The sequence below is a fragment of the Dermacentor variabilis genome, chromosome 4, assembly GCF_050947875.1.
Source record: "Dermacentor variabilis isolate Ectoservices chromosome 4, ASM5094787v1, whole genome shotgun sequence".
In the NCBI taxonomy this organism is placed as follows: Eukaryota; Metazoa; Arthropoda; class Arachnida; order Ixodida; family Ixodidae; genus Dermacentor; species Dermacentor variabilis.
In genome coordinates, this window is record NC_134571.1 from 121,498,501 (window position 1) to 121,519,107 (window position 20,607).

Sequence of the window (20,607 nt, forward strand, 5' to 3'; positions counted from 1 at the left end):
AGGCGCCCATTCGTACCGGATATCAGCGCGCACTTCCATTGGCGACCACGTTGTCAGCACACGTCTGTCTGCAATCGTGATTTGTACTCGAATGACCTCGGGCCAAGCCGCTTTGCTGCTATTCCCTGTTCGGCGCTCTGCGCATGCGCGATTACTCCTCCGTTGACGCTCCTTCCGTCGTTGAACCAGCAACGCGTGGAGGTTCTTACGGCGATTGCTTGTTTTCAGCTGGCCTACAACCTTCGCTTTAAAAAGAATAACTATTGTTGCTTTCGGAACGTCCTTCGTATTTTGTCATTTTGGTGAGGTTTCCATGGCGGATTACAGCCCAATAATGAAAGTTGGGCTTGTTTTTGCGTGCAGGAGTCCACATAGATAAGTTAACTGTATGTTAGTGCCAAATCTAGTTCCAGTGACACGTTTAGATTTTGAATTTGAGACATAAGAAAATCACTGTGCTTTGTCATATTGTTATAGTCGTATAATCGAGGCTCATTTGGCTAAGCACAGTGCACAGAAGGACACCATTGAAAGGAATGACCATGTAGAACAGTGTTGTATGTGCGCTTTTCTGCCATGACACGTTGTCGCGCGAACATTTTATTATTCAGAAATGAATAACAAGCTTACCCGAGCTTCGACCATAGTAATCGAAACTGATTTTGTTCTATTCTTTTTTCAACAGCTTCGAAGAGACTGCTCATATTTGTTCGCTCTTTCGATTCTATTGTTTCTGATCGCCTTAAGTAGTAATATTTCCAACAACACTATTCACTGTGAATAAGGGCTCTGAAATGCTAAAATCTTACATACAAGCTTGCGTACTTTTAAGGCCGTCTCATGCCAAAGGGAGAAATAAATTGAGCGCCGACTTGTTGTTTTTTCTAAGTTTTTACAACGGTGACCACCAGAACAGAAACAGGATAGCATATTCGTACTTGCTAATGCAGAAACCTTGTCATTTGCTCCTTACCGATCAGCTTGGAGGGCTATGCCACTGAATATCACATGCTGCTTCCTCGCAACAATAATTGAACTGGGAATTCAAAATTCATATAACTTCAGATCGATGAAAAGAGCTCCATGTTGTTCTGAGAAAATGACAGCCCGTGGTGAATGAATCTTTGGCAGTTACGCTTACTCGGCTTATAAAAGTTAGCAAAAGGTCCGTGACTATGCTCGCCCTGCAGAAATAGACTTGGTAAAAAAAAAAAAGCGAGCTCGCACACCTGGCCAACTCCACATCTTACAAAAGCAATCTTATATTCTGTTCAAACAGCACATGACAAACCGGAGCACAGCGTTTTCCCAGAAAGTTCTTGAAATCTACTCAGATAATATCATGTTTGGCTTTATATTAAGCCAATCGGCAGTGGACACGCAACGGATGCCTAACGTGGGAACTTGTTTTCGTCAAGACCCTCACAAATATGCTTGTTGAATTTTCCTTGCTCACCCACTTTTACTCAAATGAAATGTTCACCTCCTGGAAACCTCTTTGCTTTGTTTGAATGCATAAACCGACTATATGTTTTTTTCTTTTAATCGTGAAGCCCTAACTTGCATTTCTCATGAATATGCAAACATTTACTTGCTCATATATATATTTAGCATGTTTCTGTGCATAATGTTTGCAGAATTGCCTGTCAGCACTGCTGTATCCACAATGTTTCTTGATTTCCGATGTAGTCGTCCACTAGTGTCAAAGTTCTGATTACCGACAATAACTATGGGGCAGACATATCAAGAACAAGCAATATGAACTAGAAATTTTGCAACACGTCTTTTTCCCATGCACTCCACGCCTCTCGCCATTGCGTTGCGATAAGAATGTGACATTGCTGCTCCAGATTACCTTTCTGACGCTACATCTTTGCCGAGCAATGTTGATGTTTCTTTTGACGGGAAAGCGTCAAATGGCTCACTGAACGAAAAAGTCGGCGTCTGCGATCTGCAGGAGCGAAACGGCACCTAATTTCCCATTGGCTGCGACGTCTCGTCAGGAGCGCGCCTGGACGAACGAGAGCAGGCGAAAGGGAACACCTACTTACGTAACCCACCATATTGCTCTCTACGTAATGATGATGGTATTAGTTCTGATTTTAACAGTGCAATCGCTAGGCCTCACATTTCGAGAATTGTGTATAGTCAGGCAGTAGCAGATCGTCTGCTCCGAGATCGGTCGGTTTTGAACGTGAGCGAGCATGGCCGCCAGTTGCCGCCTCTGTGCGCTGTAGCTGGAACAACGACAAAGAAGGTGTTCTATAGTTTTGTGGGTGCCGCAGTCGTCAAAGGCAGCGCTGTCGGCCTTTCCGATGGTGTAAGCAAAACACTGAAGTATGCCGCACCAAGCCGTGTTCGCCTCGATTGCCTCTTCTGAAAAGTCCAGACCGGAGACAGCATCTGAGAGAAGGCTTCAGGTGATGCAGACGGCTATGTTGGATACTTGGCGTCAACACATACACAAGCGCATAAAAGTTTCTTGTTGGAGCCGTTCACGATAGCAATAAGGTGTTTCGCCCATCGTCTTTATGAGGATACCAATGTTCGTTGGCATATTCATCACAATTAATGTCATGGTATCCTGGAAAGAGCTATACAGTGACGCTCATCTCCGAAAAAATGCAGTGCGGGCAGTGACGTCCGGCCCTTCATTGGTGATATAATGTATGAGCTCTCTCATGGTGAGCACTGGCGTTTCATGTGGCCCGCGATCAAAGGCACCCAGCAAAACTTATACAGGATGTTCTTTCCTTAGCTGCACCAATTAAAAAAAATTGTTTATGGCAGATATCACCATTCTATAGCGCCTGATCTAAACTACTATAGAAGAGGTGGCCATTAATTCTACGAGAAATCAAAATGTTCAATTGAAGAATTAACGTAATAACGCTCATTAACTTCTGATTAATTACATTACGCCACATATTTCAATGTACGAGCTGTAGCCGCTGAGTTCGCGCAGCGTACCCATTTGGAACGAATTCTCTGGGCAGCACCCGTTCCGAGATATCAGTTTTCAACGTGTCCGTCGAAATGCGTTGGCGTTACAGTTACTTTTGTGGCTTCAATGTATAAAACAGCGATGTCAAAAAAAAAAAAAAGAGCTCGGCAGCACTTTTTTCTACGATGAAGATGAGGGAGAGGCCAGGAGATCGGTAAGAAAAGCTCCTCCTCGCAGTCGCAGGGGATGTGACTGGGCGTAGCTAGCTCGCCGCACAGATAACAGTACGGACTTACTCTGTCCGGGTACGAGTATACGTAGGGGTTCGGGTATGAATGCGTCTGTAACCTGCGCCAGGTGATCTCCTGACGCGTTTTCCGTTTACTGTGGGTGCGGACCTGGTGTGCCTTGCGAGATGGTAGTATTGGGTTATGTCGTGGCATGAGTTCAGGACTTCCGTTTGAGCTCTCTGGGTCCCGGAAGCCTACCGCTCGGCTGACCGATCCTCGAGCGTATTGGTGGGCCGCTTCGTTCCCTGGATTTTCCGCGTGAGCCGGGACCCCGATAAGACCTGAAGAACCACGCAGAAGTAGAGAGAGCTGCTTGAGAGCTGATTACAGAGCTGATTCTGCTTTTGTTGTCAACCCCGGTATTGAAAGTTATTGAAAGACAGATAAAATATGTAATAAATCACTAAAGCTAATAAGAGCTAGTTCTTATCGGCTACCGTGACCCAGAGAAGGGCAGATAAAAAAAGTTCACCGACTATTACGATACTCCCTAATGGGAAATTTGAGCGCAGCTCGGTTTTGTTTCGCGATATATTGGCTGGCGCGGACAATCCGTGTCGTGAAGCACGTGGTGAACGGAGTGAGTGTGGCTCGATAGTAGCCGCCGCAGATAGACCACCCAGACGACGCGCGCTACTCTGGCGTCATCTCGAAGCCATCGTCGCCGAAGAGGGAGAGAGAGAGGGAAAGAGAGAGAGCTGTTACGAAGAGGAAGAGGCGCCGCAGAGCCTGCCTTACGCGGCACTACGCTTTTCTCACACTTTCGCCATACCCTCCTCCTCCGCTTTCGGCCTCATGGTTCCGCTGCACTCTCCTTTTCGCGCTCTCTTCACTATCGCCGTCTTTCTTTTGCCGCTGCCCTCCGTGTTCCCTTTCATCCTTCGCTCGGCTCGTTAGCGCGGCTACGCCGACGCTGGCAGCAGGAACGGGCTCCTAGGAGCTGAGCTCTGAAAAAGAGACGGAAAAACGTCACGTGCGACCACGACCGATCAGCAGCAGGCACCGTTCTCTCTCAACATTGTACAGATTATGTTTTACCATTGTTACCACTGGCCCCTTAGACAAACAATGCGTGCCACGCGCCCAGAACAAGGACGACAGACTTAAGGATTCCCAAAAGCCCAACGAGTGCAGAAATGTGAACCGGCGTACCCACAACCGATGCTGTCTCTGCGCGCGTATGAGTGCATTTGTGCCTTCTCCTTCGTACTGACCCACGGTATGCGCGCCGTCATGGCCCGAGCAACGCATGACATTTGCCGAGCGCCGGCCGCAAGTTAGGTGAGAGCTGAGTCCCTCGCTCTCTTAGGCGAAAGTGTTTGTGGCAAACTAAAAAAAAACAGGCCTTTGCCGGCGTCAAGACACCCTCTAATCTTCAGCCTTCAACACAAGCTGTGAATGTTCGTTTTTCATCGAGCAGCTGACCAAATTGACCGCTCCTTACATTGTGATTCAATTAAACGTTTTGTTACTAATGACGTCGCTTCGTCTTTGCCTAAGTGGTTTTCCGCTGCTGGTCAAGCTGCTGACCACTAGACTAGTGCTACGCCTAGAGGCTTGTGAGCCCTTTTGCAAGAGTAGTGAACGCGCTGCCATTTCCAACACCGTTTGTGGCTCGGCGTCACATTTACCAACTCCCAGGCTTTCGTCATTGAAATGGCTGATGCCACCAGGTGCGACACATGCAAATGTGGTGAGACCTCCACACATCTGTGTTTGCACAGGCGATATTGTCGATGAGAAACTTATGTGCTACGTGTTTGATGGTCTGGGCAATCGCGCAGACCATCACTTTTGCGCTAGTACTGTCACTCAAATCGCGGCTGAGCTAATTAACTTGGAGGAAGGGCATGGTTTGCTGCAGGCGTATAATGCAAATGGAGACAGGCACGATAAGTGAATATCGTTTAACATAAAGCTGCATGGGGCTTGTCTCTCAGCATTGAAGCGAATTTGTGGAAAGACCGACGGGGAAGTTAGTTTATGTAGCATGCGAGCTTGGTGCCACAAAAACGAGCTTACGGCAGCGGGCCACGCTCAAACGAATTTGTATACCAAACATTTCACGGCAACATCACTACTCTCTGTGCGCGTGGCCCCTGATCATTGCTACTGGGGCCTTGACCTGCCTTTTCTAAACTTTGTGTGCAATTCTCTATGCCTGACTACCACTGACTGCTTTTTTCTTCTATATTGTTTAAACACGAACCGACGCTGCCTTTATGTGCCCCTCCCTACGTTGTCGAGTGAGCGAGCTCCTGACACTGTAGAACCGGCTGAAAAGGCACGCCAGATAATGCACCTCAGATGACAGACACGTCATCTAAAGTAGTAAAGCGCGTTTGTAATTGGGTTGAATAGCTCAGTTTGTTTTACACTATCCCGCTCTCACCTGAACCATAAGAAATTTGTTGTTTAATTACGCAATACTGTGAATCCTCCCGGGTCTAAGCAGGAGAGGGAGCACGTTCATGATAACTTCAACGAAACTATGTATTTTGTACGAGGACAAGCTACACAAATAAAGAAAGAGCATATACAAAAAAGAAAACTACTTTTTCGATCATTGATATTTCTGATACGGCATGAGCGAGAAGAGGAGTATTGTGGGGTAATAAGGGCTACTCATCGATTGTCCAAAAAAAAAAAAAAAAGAAATGACCACTTGTACAGGTTCGTTAGTCCGAAAACAGCCCTGACATTACGGCCGTGCTTGTCGGTGGCGTCCTGGACTATGCGTTGCTCTCGCAAAATTAGAAGCTAGCGAGAGTAAATTGAGTGAAATAACATTTGTGTAGCTGGTTTCCTTTTATCCTATAAGGCGTCAAGATTCGCTAGTCCAAAGATCGCTGTAGTTGAGTCATGACTTGAAAGAAAGCGTATACATGGGATGTGTTTGTGTTTTCTTGCGTTCTTAAATCACGTGATATGGGCATCAACTAGGCTCGTTAGATGTTGTTTTGCGTTGCTACATTTGTATGAATATTAAAATGACTATAAATCTCCACAACAAGCAAGCAAAGTAAAAAAAATATTCACAACAATTTCATCCATAGTACAGTCTGCCATCTTTTAATTTTCGAACCCTAACACTTCGAAGGCACATTTCATAATGTACGCAGTTCTTATCGCTATTATCATTATTATCTATTTTCACCTGCGTGTGAATTCTTTGTAGCGTCAGGTTAATGATGTTCAATTTTAAACCTGATCATTGGAAGGTCTTTTTTCAGATGCGCGACGTTGGATACTGCCTGCTGTGCTTGGTGTGTACGGCAGCGTGCATCTACTGCGTAGTTCGTGTCACGCAATCTGAAAATGAAGCGAAGCCCTCCTCTAAAGGGCCTCCCCAACTGCGGAATGCCGTGGTTGTTGATTTGACAAACAATTACACCAATGACACTATATACTGGAGAGACGGCGAATCCTTTCACCTAGTTATAGAAGCTTTTCCAGGCCCTGGAAACCAATGGTAAGACTGTCCGACTCATAGGAAATGATAATTTATGGGATTTTAATGGGGGAAAGCCACACCGTGGGCAACAAGATGCATCACATTTCGAGACTAGGAATTCCAAATACACAACCACGTTTGTACTTTAGCGGGCACTGCAAGTAGAACTACGATTTGCAGAGGTAGAGTCAACACTCGTTAGAGCGAGATCGCTTTATTCGAAATGTCACTTACTTGATCTTGCTCCCAACCACACTGCATGCCGTTCACAGCGGTTTATTAAAATGGCGGTATCACGACAGTCCACTTAAAAAAAAGTGTATAGTGACAAATCCTCAAGTGGGGAATTGGGGCAGCATACGACCATGACATTTTCTATTACTTCGAATTAACTTGCCGAGGCAAACAGCTCTCCAAGTACACTAGCGTGAAGGCGCGAAGGTTGGATGTTGTGTCACGCGGTGATAAACGACTGACTGAACATCTGCTTGCAGCCGTCACCGGAATTTTCTCCCTGTCATGTCAGCACTATGGAGTTTACCTTTGTTGTAACACTATCTTTAGGGGCTTCTGTGCTGTTGCAGTGCACATCCCCAATAATTGTGGACCCTTTATTCCCTTTAAAGAATATCTTCAATTTAACGTAATTTTATTTACCGATAACCCTGCTATAATGACCGATTACTGCAGCGGCATTTGACAATGCTTCATTGACCGCGTAGCAGGACAGAGAAATGAGGAGGCGAGTGGAGCACTGATGCGGAGAGGAAAAAAGCAGCAGCCTCGCTCGGGTGCTGCCGTGATAGAAAAGTCCTAATACCCCAATTCGTCGCTTATCCCAGCGGAAGGCAGACAGCCCGCTCACCCTTTGCAAGACCTAGACCTCCAATTACGTCCCACATTAGAGCTATCATATTAAATGTTTTCCCCCCTTACAGTAACATAATGCTTATGGCTGTGAGTGTGCCAGAGACTTGTAGAAATGCCAAAATATTCTTAATAATTCTTAAGAAAGCAGGCGTTAAAGAATCCTAGGGCAATAAACGTGCTGTCGGTATAGAAAGTTGGCAGGGACTTAAACTATAGAGGTCTGGACGAAGTTTGCAAGTGAGACGAGATCAAACGCGTTGTTAAAATCAAGCAGCATGCCACCAATCGGAAGATATTTGTGTAGGATGTTTGCAAACTATGAACAGGTGACTTTATTGTGTAGCATTGGAATGGCCCTTCCCGAAGCCATGCTGAATGCTGCTGAGCACACTTTTGTCAAAAAAAAAAGGTTCAGTTATGTGACAAGCTATCATATACTTTGAAATTTTACAATGTGACGATACATGATGTAAGGGAGAAGAACCCTACGACGTTCTTTTAACACATGTACTATGCGCGCTGTTCGCAACTCCGATGGAAAGGAAGCTGAATTAAATGACGCTTGCTAAATACGAATAAGAAAACTTTGAGGCCATCTCTGCACTCTGATGAAGAAACATTTTCAGAATATCAATGGAGCCAGTAGACGACACTGTGTTCAAAATAAATGCTAGAGAGATAAAAAAAACGATATAAAATTTAACAATGCTTGATTCAGGAAAGTACACTCCCTTGCATAGCCTTTGTCTAAAACCAGCCATGCATTACTGCAACGCTTACTTTCGTTCTCCACAAGCTAATTCAAACTTATGCAGACAAATCTTTTCATGGCATTCGCCACGAAAGATGTTATGGGAGGAGGGGGGGGCGATTCGAAACTAAATCACTAGAATGTGTCCTAGGGTTAAGGAGGGGCATCACCCATGACACTTTCTGCTGTATCACTTCTTTTCGGCATGTCTTGGAAGACAACAAGGAGCTTTTATTCTTGTTGTTTGAATAGGTAGGCAAGTATTTGATTGCTAATCAGGCCAATGCCTGCAGCACAATACCATGCTTGGCTGCTGAGCGCTCATGCTAGCTCCCAAAATGTAAATGCGATGGTTAGAGACGAAAAAAAAAATAAATCCTTCGCAGATGTCTGCCAATCCGAGCAATTGAAACATCAGCGATAGCGAATCTGCATAGTGAAGTTCAGCCATGCTTCGAAAGTCATAGTATTAAACAGGCACTTGCATTCTTTCTATAAGATCATAACAAAACGAGCCATTATGGCACCAACGTGCCTAAAAAAAAGGAGGTCGAAATTTCCGGAGTCGTCCACTACGGCGTGCCTCATAATCAGAAAATGGTTTTTGCACGTAAAAACCCCATAATTTAATTTAACCAAGCACTTCCAGGGATGAAGGCAGAAAGAGATAAAAACTTCGACATACACGCGTTAAATATTGACGCGTGTATTTGTTTATCTTTTTCGGGTGACCGCTTGTCACCGACTACCAAATGTCACTCAGCACAGGACGCGCCCGCGTGTATCGGAGAGAGAGAGAGAGAAATGAACTTTATTGTGAGACCAGAACTTCTTGAGCCCAAAGTGGGTGGCCTCCTCAGTCCAGGTAGCCATGGCTCGCTGCCGCCGCCCGAGCACTCGAATGTTTCTCGAATGTTGCTGATGGTTGTATCTCCTCTCTGTTGTCACCAAAGCTTGTGTAATCTGATTGCATCTGCGACGCGAATTGTGGAATTCTGTAGAACTTTCTGGAGGACACGCGTGCTCCAGCGATTACTCTAGAACCTTTGAGGACTCATGTACAAAAGCCGACGCGCTTGACCGGCAGATGAGATTTTCGACGATCGCCGACTGTGTTCACCGCTATCGCCGTTCTTTGAGTGTAACCTGTTTTGCGCGCACAGGATCGCCCAATAAAGCGCTAGTTTTGTCATTCCCAGTTTTGCTGCTTTCTTCACCGTCGTTACTACGTGACAATATTCTAAGGGTCGGCGGTTACACGCTTTATCCGAAATATGCTGCAGGTATCGATAGTTTTCATAAGAACGAAGAAAGGTTGACCACAAATGGCTTGACAACGCAAAATCTTGAACGCAACGTCTCTTGAACATTTTAGGAGACGCGCACCTCTTTGGGTTAATTACCAACTCCGGTCATAGAGCCAGACGTATGTTTATAGAAGCAGCGTTCAAGATTTGCCTATACTTGAACGCAAATGCGCACTTAACTTACTAGTAAGTTCTGTAATTTTGTGCCTTTACAAGTGGGCGAATTCATCTCTGAGCGACAGGTTGCTTTGCTGGTGATATAGTGAAATTTACAGTTTTTGTACGTAAGTTTTCAGCATAGGTAAGGAACAACCCATCATCGAGTTATCTGTTACAATCCGACCAACTGCGAAAATATTTTTCTCAGTTATGTTACCGAGGCGTTTCAGTGTGATTTCGCAGAGAGCCTTATATCTGGGATATGAGTGCTTAGCATTTTATCCACTGGAATGCGGTTTCGGAATAATCGTAGAGTCGTCGGGCTCTTGGTTTGGACCCAACTAATTGCAACGCATTTTTCTTGAGCGTTACATCGTGCTGTTGCAGAGATGGCCCGGTTCCTAGATCAAAACTTCTTGGCGCAGTAGAACGTATACTGCAAAAACAGTTAGGTCAAATAACAGTTGCCATACTTCTTATCTGAAGCGTACTGAACCGCACCCTCGTTGAGTACATCATCTTCATGTGCATCTCAGTTGGCAAATAGAACGAATCATCAGGCGTGTTTTCGCACATTAGCTCCTCAATCAAAGCTGAGGAATATTTCTGAGCGTTTGAACTCGAGAGCTTGCTGTTGACTTCTTCACACTCTATGGAACGCAAGGCAGTGCAGCAGGTCAGATCGAATCATTATCTATCGCTGCAGTCCATCAGGAGCGTGCGTGCGTGCAGACCGGTATATCGTCTGCCACGTAGACGATTTTGGTGAGCGGTTGCTGCTGAAAGTACTTCTGGTGGGCGTACAGACATTTTCTGGTTTCAGCGAGACTGTCTGGACTGCTCCAGAGGCAACTGGAACTCAAGGCCTTTTCTCGAAGTGCTGACCTAACCCGCTGGCCGCATGTAGCCTGGCACTAGAACTGGACAGATATAATGATTTTATTCCAATTCTTTTCTATGTTGTGATTTATCAGTGATCCGAACTGAGTTCCACCAACGCTATCAGCACGATCGGCTGGCCGTGAATGTTGGATGATAAGAATTTCATAGAATCTTGTAAAATAAAGTAATTGCCACGTTATACCGGCCCCGGCTTGCTTTATGAAAAACTGAAATTTCTTCTCAGAAGGTGATGAGAATCCTTCACTCGAATTCAGCGTTAGTTGAAATTAAGCGCTCGTTTCACTCGAATGTTCCTAGCCCACGTAGCTTTATACAGGGTCCACCATCATGATTTTATATATACGAAAACTTTAAAGTGATGCCATATAAGGCGCAGTGACATTGAACGCTGATGACGGTAATGTTGGATAGAGTCCTGAGGAGAGGGGAGGGGAAGGTTTCACTGCGCATCTTATTAGGTATTTAAGCGAACAATGCTAAGAAAGCATCCCGTACCAATCGCAAGCTTCGAATGAATGCCTACATGTTGTCTTCATATTTTACCGTACATGGAAATGCCTCTTTACCACATGAGGCATTCGAGCACGAGGTAGAGGTATGTCTATTAAACAGTCATCATTCCATGCTTCACAGAGTGGAATTACATGAAACCAGTGTTAAAAAATTTGTGTGTGATCCCACCCCCTTCCCTAACTCGTCCTTTCATGTGGCTGTTCGTATATCTTTTTTCTCGTGTCCTCAGGTCACAGATCGACACCATCTCGGAAGCAACACACGGTGGTACACACATAGACGCTCCGTTGCACTGCGCCAAGGGTGGGTGGTCTGTGGCCGACATCCCCATCGAGCGTCTTATGTACGTGCCCATTGTGAAGATAGACATTCGGCCACAGGCGGAAGCTGATCCCAACTACAGTGTCACTGTGTCCGACATACGGGACTGGGAAAATCGCTACGGAAGAGTTCCTGATGGCTGCTTCTTTCTTGTCGATACTGGACAGTGCAGAGTAAGGACATATGAATAAGCGATTTTGTTTTCAACAGTGAACCATAGACATCAGTTTCGGCTGCGTATTTACTCTTAAGATTACTGCTTACACAACGTCATGCTTGCGCAAAGCTTACTGTATACGCAAGGTTGCTGCTTACGGAAAGAGAAGGAAAAAGAAAAGTGCGCGGAACTTAAAAAGCGGCTGAGTGTTTATTTGTCTACGATGTGTAAGAGTTAAGCAGATATAGAAATGGAAGAGTAGATCAACTCCCACAACCCTAAAGGGTGGTAATATTGTGGACAACCAGAGCGAGTATCGGCAAATTTTTTCTTACGTATGTGCCATCCACGACAAGATGTTGCTGCTTCGATCGCCCCGTTATCACGTAGACCGTTATCTGGCGTGACCAGTGGCTGAATGCCAGCTAATGTCCGTGCAATGTCGGTGGTGATCCATGTTCTGGGAGAGAGGGTGGCATAAATCTCTGGATCAGTAACGGCTGCAGCCAGAAACGTTCAACGCCCGGAGCCCTTCAAGTGAAGCTAGTTTAGTAAGATCTTTCAGGAAATATCAGGCGTTACGTGGGAGGCTGTTATAACTAGCGCTGTCGATAGGGTTAACGCAATAGCGTAACCCTATCGACTGAGCTAGTTATAATGCGTTTTTAAAAAATTTGAAACAATTCAGTTAAATAAACCTAGAAAGAGCTGCTTTAAGGAAAACTATAAAAAAACATAATATTTAGTAAAAAATTCCATCCCATGCCATCAATTAACTAACTGAAATACCTCAGAATAAAACGAACATTTATATATATGGGCTACAAGTATTGCGAAGAGGTATACGAATTGGTACAAATAACGGCGGACGCTCGCGTACCGCACACTCAAGGACTAGAGGAAGCATACGTGAATACTGAAAAATGCGTAGTGAAAATTTCCTAGAGGTACCATAATTCTTCGCAAGAAAGACAGACAAATCTATCTGTATTGTAGCGTTATTCTCCTTGTCTTTGTAACAAATCTTCAAAATGCAATATCGCGAAGAGTCACTTGTGATGACAACTGTGAAATATTGTTCTGTTCTGAACGACAGCGGTGACTTGCAACAAATGATTTAGAACTTGAGCAGGTGAGGCATAAGCGGTGGTTTGCGTATTAATATGTAAACGTACAAAAGACGAAGTTAAGTAACAGCCGCCTGACAAGCAGGCAATAGTTCGTGATCGGTTGTGAGCCTGTTGAAGTCATGCGAAAACTATATTCGATCTATTTATTTATTAATTAATTAGAAATACTTTCAGGGCCCAAAGGCACTACAGAAGGGAGTGGGGGAAAAATGGCAAGACGTGCAGCTAACAAAAAAAAAGGAATATATTACAGGGCATGTTGTAAAGCAATCTCGAAGTCATGGTCATCAGTTATGCTGGTGATTTTGGAGGGAAGGTTGCGACACTAGTTCTAGGAACAAAAGAATCATTACACAATTTTGTGTGACAAGACGGTAAGCCCACCTTGAAGCGATGATCGGTCCTTGAAGATATATAAAGTGGTGGAATAAACAGAACGTCCTTCAAATCGTTGTTACAGTAATACGTTTTATGAAAAAGGTCAAGGCGAGATGACTTTCGAGGCAACGAAAAGTTAGCAAGTTTAGGGTTTTCTTCATAGACGTGACACTGGAGTGACGTGAATAATTCGATAACATGAAACGTGCTGCGCGATTCTGAATGGCTTCAAGAGTCTGAATGAGCGTAGTCTGAGTAGGATCCCATTTGACGCATGCCTACTATAATTTAGAACGTGCCAAGGTTTTGTAAAGCGTTAACTTTAGGGACGATGGGGCATCAAAAAAAAAAAGGACTACGAGAAAGAAGTGGAGAGAGACCGACAAAAAATTTTTGAGAATACTCGCAAATGTCCACATTGAGATAAAAGGCCTTCTAGCCAGCTACTCTGGTAATAGGAAGAGAAGAATATGATCGGTAGATGGAGGGGCGAGGGAGTGACTATTAGGACAGCCAGTCGGACGCGAGTATACGCAAGTGCAGCCTGGGTGGGCCCATTCCTAGCGATAGATGTCAGCCCTTGGTGCTCGAAAATTCAAGCAACGCACGTATAGCTCGTTTAGTTGACATGTCGTGTTTTCAAGGGCCAAGCAAGATCTTTTAGGTTAGTAGGACATTGCTAGTGGCGTAGTCAGGATTTTTTTTTTCGGACAGTGGCTCGCAATTTACAGTGAGAGTAGGGCAGGGCCAGCGGGTGTTGTCGCATATCCTCTTAAGCAAAGTATCTCTGTTACACAAAAATGTGGGCAGTCTGCCCTAATGGTGCAAGGCTGGGTCACAGCGGAGCTAGTTCCCGCTTTTGCTAAGTGTTGCTAGGTTTTGCTAGGTTTTGCGAGATTATACATGGCTCGGGTAGGTTCATACTAAGTGTTGCTAGGTTTTACTAAGTTTTGCGATGTTATGCATGGTTTGGCTAGACTCATACGCAGCATTGCTAGGCTTTGCTAAGTATTACGAGCTTATGCATGCCTTAACTATGCGCATAGTAATGCGCAGGTATTCAGTACATATCGAAGCACTTGCAAAGCAGAGCTCTTCTATTCAGAGCTCTTCACCGAACTCACCGTGGAGAGATTCACATCGAACTAGAGCCGGTCATAGACGCGGCAGCTGTGCCCGAACTCTATGCCGAGGAATTCGCGAGAGGCGTGTCGCCGCGCCGGCTGTTCCGAGCTTTTACTGGCCCGTGACATCACGACTCCACCCTACGCGCGTGGGGTGCTAGGATGTTGCGTGTCTCGGTGCTCTCGCAGGTGGTTGCTAGGCAACGCGAGGCGGCGCACAGCTGGGCTGAGTTTTCTGGTAACGCTCCACGGCGGAACGAAAGCTTAAACAGCTCCGCTGTTAAAATTTCGTAGGAAGGGTGAGAGTCACGTTCTCGATGGGCCGGAGGGCAGGAGCGTCGTGCCCTGTTCTGACCGTTACTCCGCATACCCAATTAAATAAAGTAAGTATATAGCTAAGCATGAAACGCAGGGCTCATGTAAAGAAGCATAGTATAAATGGAGCTACTGCTCCTGATGATGATCATGATAAGAATTATTATGTCTCCGTGTTGAGTGCATTAGATTATATCGGTAATTCCGGGGCTCTGTTGAATGGTTGATCTTTCTCTTTTTTTTTCGTATCTCTCGTGACAAATAGTTCTGGCCCAATCGGACGGCATACATGGGACTGGACGAGAACGGAGACCGACACTTTCCCTCCATCACACCCGAAGCAGCCACGTTTTTGACAAGCGAGCGGCGGCCATACGGTATGGGCCTGGACGGGCCTTCGCTGGATCACTACCCGGAGCTCAACGTGCACAGAATCCTTGCCGCTGCTAGCTTGTACACCACCGAGAACTTGGCCTGTCTGTCGCGTGTTCCAGCCACGGGGGCAATTGGCGTTGTCCTTCCCATGAAAATACCAGGTGCTAGTGGAGCTCCCGTGCGCGTTGTGGCAACGCTACCCTAAATCCTTACACGAACTTTGCTGGTTCCTCCACATCTCTGTGCAACGCGCACCTTCTACAGATGGAGGATGTTAAATAAGAAAATAACAAAAAGAGATAGAAAACAACACAAGGAATTGGCTCCGAGTTTATAAGTAATTTTGATCGCAAGTGATGTTTGCCATAAGCCGGGCGTTCTCTTATATGTGCATCACAATTGGCTGGCACTTGTTCGCACGAAAATCTCTAGCAATTACGAACTTTTTTCGTGATAACCAGCCCTGGCATTCTTTTAATTTCAGCACAGATTTCTCGCCTCACCTTATTTTATTCAAGGATTGATTCAGAGAAGAATAAAGCGGGAAATATGCTCTCGATGTTGCAACGATCACCTTGAGAATGGAATTAATGATTTGGGTGTATTAGTTTGTGTAATTGTGACGCTTGTTTCAAACATTTTTTCCTTGTGACTCTTGCGCATTCCGGCGTTTGCAAATTCGTGTGATGAAATGTACTTTGCTTAGTTAAGTACAGACGTTGGAACTTTTTTTCAGTTTTCAGTCACTACGTGGCAACTCTGCAGAAAGTGATGCTAAGGTAGTCTTTGGCAGTGCTTCCTGTCGTCTAATTGCATGTAATTGGTGCAAAAAAATGTTGTCAGGCTTTCTAATTTCTGCTACTGCTAGCGGTAAACGCTAGCAGTACCAGAGAGCCCGTGTTCTCCAGAAAGAAGCAGCAAAATTGGAGCAAGCCGCCGAGGTTTCTCGAGACACCGCGGGCACCAAACGCAAGCGGGTGGAGGTAAACAGCCAAGACGATTAGAACACAGCTTTAAGAACGGGCCGCGCAGAGTTCGTACTTCATGCTGATATGTCGCGTTCTAAAATCTACGACAGTCATACCGTGTAGCAGCTGCAGTCTGTGGGTATAGCTTGCTGTTTCCGGTGTATATAGCGTGAGACAAGACCGATCGAACACAGGATTGACATAACCAGTCTTACCTAAATACCCTGGGTTTTCAACATCTGGCCACGCTACATCTTTTGGAAGCGCGCAGACCTCGTGCTTATTGTAAGCATGCCGGTTGTCGGTGAAGAACAACGTTTATTGCCGGTGGGACGCTGGTATATATGGAAACAGGAGCGTGATGTCACAGGTCACGATGCCGTGTTTCTGGCAGCTCTGCTACACTTATGTACTCGCATGCCACCGGCCCGCATGAGCCGACATAGATAACATCGTAAGCGGAGCTCGTGAAACGTCGACAAGACGTCGGCCTACAAGTTACTCGGTGCGAACTGGTGTGCAATATTGCAGAATCAGTATATTTATCTCATAAATCAAACATGCAGCTACAGGCAGAGTAGTGGTGAAATTTCGAGACCTGTAGCCTGAATGACTCCACGATTTCGAGGGGGCCAGAGACACAGAAGAATGTGACTGTCATGAATGTTGAAGAAAAGCATTCTAATGTTCATGAAAACTCCACTTTACTGCTAATACAGTCGGTTAATAAAAGCGTAAGCATTTCTATGCCTACCCAAGGAGTAATTTGTCCATGACAAAAGGCAACGAATAGCTCATACCCACGTGAGCAAGCAAATAAAGATTATCTACCTGAGAGTCTTCTGATCTTGGAAATGGCGCCTAATGGTAACTAACAAACTGAAAATGCATTTACAAGTGATGAGACGTATAAGCTTTATCATGGGATGAAGCGATTTGATATAGAGTTTGGGAGCTGAGTTTTTGCGCATACAGATTTGTTGAAGGACACGAAAAATTGAATGACGACGACGGAACGACCATTGCAACGTTATGACGACTGTATGACGACGATGGGAGGAATTGGACTGCTAAGCACGAGGTCACGGGATGGAATCCCGGCCACAGCGGTCGCAATTTGATAGGGGCAAAAATGCGTAAACACCCGTGTACTTGGATTTAGGCGCACGTTAAGGAACCCCAGGTGCTTCGAATTTCCGGAGTCCCCAACTACGACGTGCCTCACAATCAGAAAGTGGTTTACGCACGTAAAGCGTCATAATTTAATGCCAGGAAGACGCTGAATCATAACTACGGCGTGATGACAACGGTCTGACGACAATGATATGACGACACTGCAATCAGTACGACGGAATGGGACGATGGTGCGAACCCGATGGCACAACGATGACTGCATGACTATGACGCAATGGCAACAATGGAATGACCACGACGGTGTGACGACGACTGTGTGACGATTATGACCACGATGCAGTGGTGACGATGATGTCATCTCAACGATGGCGTGATGAGAATGACTTGACGAAAATGTGAACACGACACTGATCACTGCGGCACAACGACGATGAAGAAACGCCAATGACGGCATTACGACGGCGGCGTGACGACAATGTGAAGGTAACCATGAAACAACCACGAAGGCATGCCGATGACTGTGTGACGACGACGCAACAACGTGCTGGCATGGTTATAATGAAAAGATGACGACTGCGTGGCGACCATGGCATGGCGACAACGGAATGACGACGATGAAACGACGACGACGGCGTCACGATGAGAGCATCGCTTCGAATTCATGATTGCAATGGAATGACCACAAGGGCATGATCACAATGGTATGATGACGATGGGATATGACGACGACAGGACGACTACAAAATACTGACCTCATGATACGATGGCGTGACGGCGTGGTCTTGATGACGATGGAACGATGTCGGTATGACGACAGGGCCGTGGTGATGTTGAAATGACAACGCATTGATGACGATAGAACGAATGATTACAACGAAGGCGACAAATAAAACAACGGACGTAGGAAGGAGACACGAGATAACCACGTAGGCGCCTACGTGGTTGTCTCATGTCTCCTTTCTACGTCCGTTGTTTTATTTGGCGCCTTCGTTGTAATCATGCATAACCAACTCGCCCACCAGCACGTGCTCAGCAATAGAATGAAGATAGCGCAACGATGAAGATGGCATTAATGAGAGCAGCATTCCGGGCAAGTTGGTAATCCATTGCTTAAATGATATTGCGCGACATAAAAACGACACGGACGTGAAAGAAGACACACGAAGACGAAGACGAGAAGACGAAAGTTTGCGCTTGGTGTGTCGTCTTCTTTCACGTCCGTGTCGTTTTTATGTCGCGCAATATCATTTAAGCAGAAGATGGCATGACAACGAAGGAATGATCGCATCGGGAAAGGGATGATTTGGTGAGGAAGGTACGACGACGGTAGCATGTTTATGTTAGAGCTCACGTCTGCGCTTACGCACATCACCTGCCACACCAAGCCGTATCCGTTTCCACTGCGTACGGTAGCCGTTTACACCAAGCTCGGTGCTGGCCAATCGTGCAAGACAGCTGCCAGCATGTGAAAAATGAGCAGGCAAAGCAATAAAATCTTGGCTTTAATAAATGCAGAAGACTTCCCCTTGGCGAGAGCTCAGCAGATTTTTGTGGAATTTGTTGCATTGGAACGTTCGCGACTGCTGATATACTTTATAATGGACTGTATGTTTCGGTTAAAAATGGCTGAATATTGACACAAAGATGTGGTGCTCCCGCACCGCAGGACGGCGCGCGCAAACGTTGGCGCCACGAAAGACGATGAAGTGCGTAAGCTGCACCCTCTTCTTCTGGCCTGCCATTAAAGAGCAACATCTATTTTGTAAGACTCCGTCTTCAATCGACGTTACATTTTTCTGGTGGAGGTGCTGGGTACATGCTACCACTCCCAGATCGAACGCCGCCTACAAGCCCAGTACGAAGTCCAGTCGAGCTGACTCCTGTTCACGCACGGACAAGCTGTCGACTTCAAGGACTGCCACCTGAGCATGAGCCTCTACCGAATACAGTCAGAAGGATGAGTACATCGGTTCCGTCTCCTTCCTCAACGGCACCGATCGAGGTCGTCCTTAACCAGCCGCGAATTCCCACATCCTTCCATGGGGACACCTTTGAGGATGTGGAGGACTGGCTCGATCACTTTGAGCGTGTCGCAGGATTCAACGGCTGGACTCCAGAGCGCAAGCTACGCAACGCCTACTTTGCCCTCGAGGACCATGCGCGGACATGGTTTGAGAACCATGAAGCGGCCTTATCGACATGGGACGAATTCCGACGGCAGCTAATCAGCACATACGCCAGCCTCGATCGCAAGGAGCGAGCTGAATCTGCAATTCAGGCGAGAGTACAGCGGCCGAACGAAAGCGTCGCAATGTTTGTCGAAGATATGTGCCGACTTTCCGACGTGCGGAAGAAACATGCCGGAAGAAAAGAAGGTCAGGAACTTGATGCGTGGTGTCAAGCAAGAATTATTCGGTGGCCTAATACGCAACCCACCAAAGACCGTTGCAGAGTTTCTCGCCGAAGCCATATCAATGGAAAAGGCACTGCAGCAACGAACAAGGCAGTACAACCGCGACGTGTCGACACTACCGCGTGACCCTCTCGCTATACCCTAGGACAATACCGACGCCTTGCGGGAGCTCATGAGGCTTGTTGTTCGAGAAGAGCTCCAAAAGCTTCAGGTGGCTCCGGTATCGGTACCGCGACTCGCTCTGGCTGAGGTCGTCCGGGAAGAAATCAGGCAGGCAGTACAAGTCCCAGAGCGAAGCGAGACACCACAGCACGAGGTACGTACGGCAGCCACAGCCTCGCATGTCGTATGCGGAAGCTGCGCGAAGTTCGATGTCTCCGACTTTTCACGATGCGCGCGACTTCCCGGACTTTCATGGTGTGCGCGCCGTTGAAAAAGCAACTGGCAACTTCAGGACTCGCCGCACGCCATTCATGACTGAAACACGACCACCTGCAAGAGCGACGTATGGCGCACTGCAGACCGGAGGCCCTTGTGTTTTCATTGCGGTGAAGCCGATCACCTCCACAGGGCGCGTCCTTACAGCCGGGCTGGGCTCCGTGGATTTTCAGTGAACGCGCCGTGCCCGCGCAATGGCGAACGCCCCCTTGAGATTGAAGCATACCTCGCAGACGCCGGGACCTCGTTTGCCCCACGATTCTGTGAATCCTGGTCACCGCCACCCACCCGAAACAGGTCTTCCAGCCCCATATTCACGCCGAGAGCAACGAGGCGTCGCTCACCGAGCTCAGCCTCCCGGGAAAACTGAGCCCAGCGACCTGCGGAGGTGAGGTCGGTGACGTTGTGAACGCTGAAGATCCTCCACTACGACGACCGCGATATGGCGTAATTGAGATGCAGAGAAAGCTGTGCAGTTCCGTGTCAGTATCCTACAACGTACCAGTTACCATAGATGACCACGAAGTCAAGGCGTTAATCGACATGGGTGCGGACACGTCTGTTATGAGCCAGAATCTCGCGCGTATACTGAACAAAGTTTCGACGCAGTGGACCGGAACTCAGATTCGTACTGCAGGAGGGCATCTCATAACTCCAATGTGC

General features: G+C 46.5%; 1 protein-coding gene across 3 annotated transcripts in view; it reads left to right on the top strand.

Annotated features, from left to right (window-relative positions):
• LOC142577914 (isatin hydrolase-like) overlaps nt 1-15,723 on the top strand; it is a 38,398-nt gene extending 22,675 nt beyond the window's left edge. For all 3 annotated transcript variants that reach the window (XM_075687350.1, XM_075687352.1, XM_075687351.1), the window contains 3 exons: nt 6,468-6,706; nt 11,421-11,685; nt 14,882-15,723. In XM_075687350.1, coding sequence (XP_075543465.1) covers nt 6,468-6,706; nt 11,421-11,685; nt 14,882-15,196 — 819 coding nt within the window. In that variant the 3' untranslated portion in view covers nt 15,197-15,723. The remainder of the gene's footprint in view (nt 1-6,467; nt 6,707-11,420; nt 11,686-14,881) is intronic.
• Nucleotides 15,724-20,607: the final 4,884 nt, after the last annotated feature.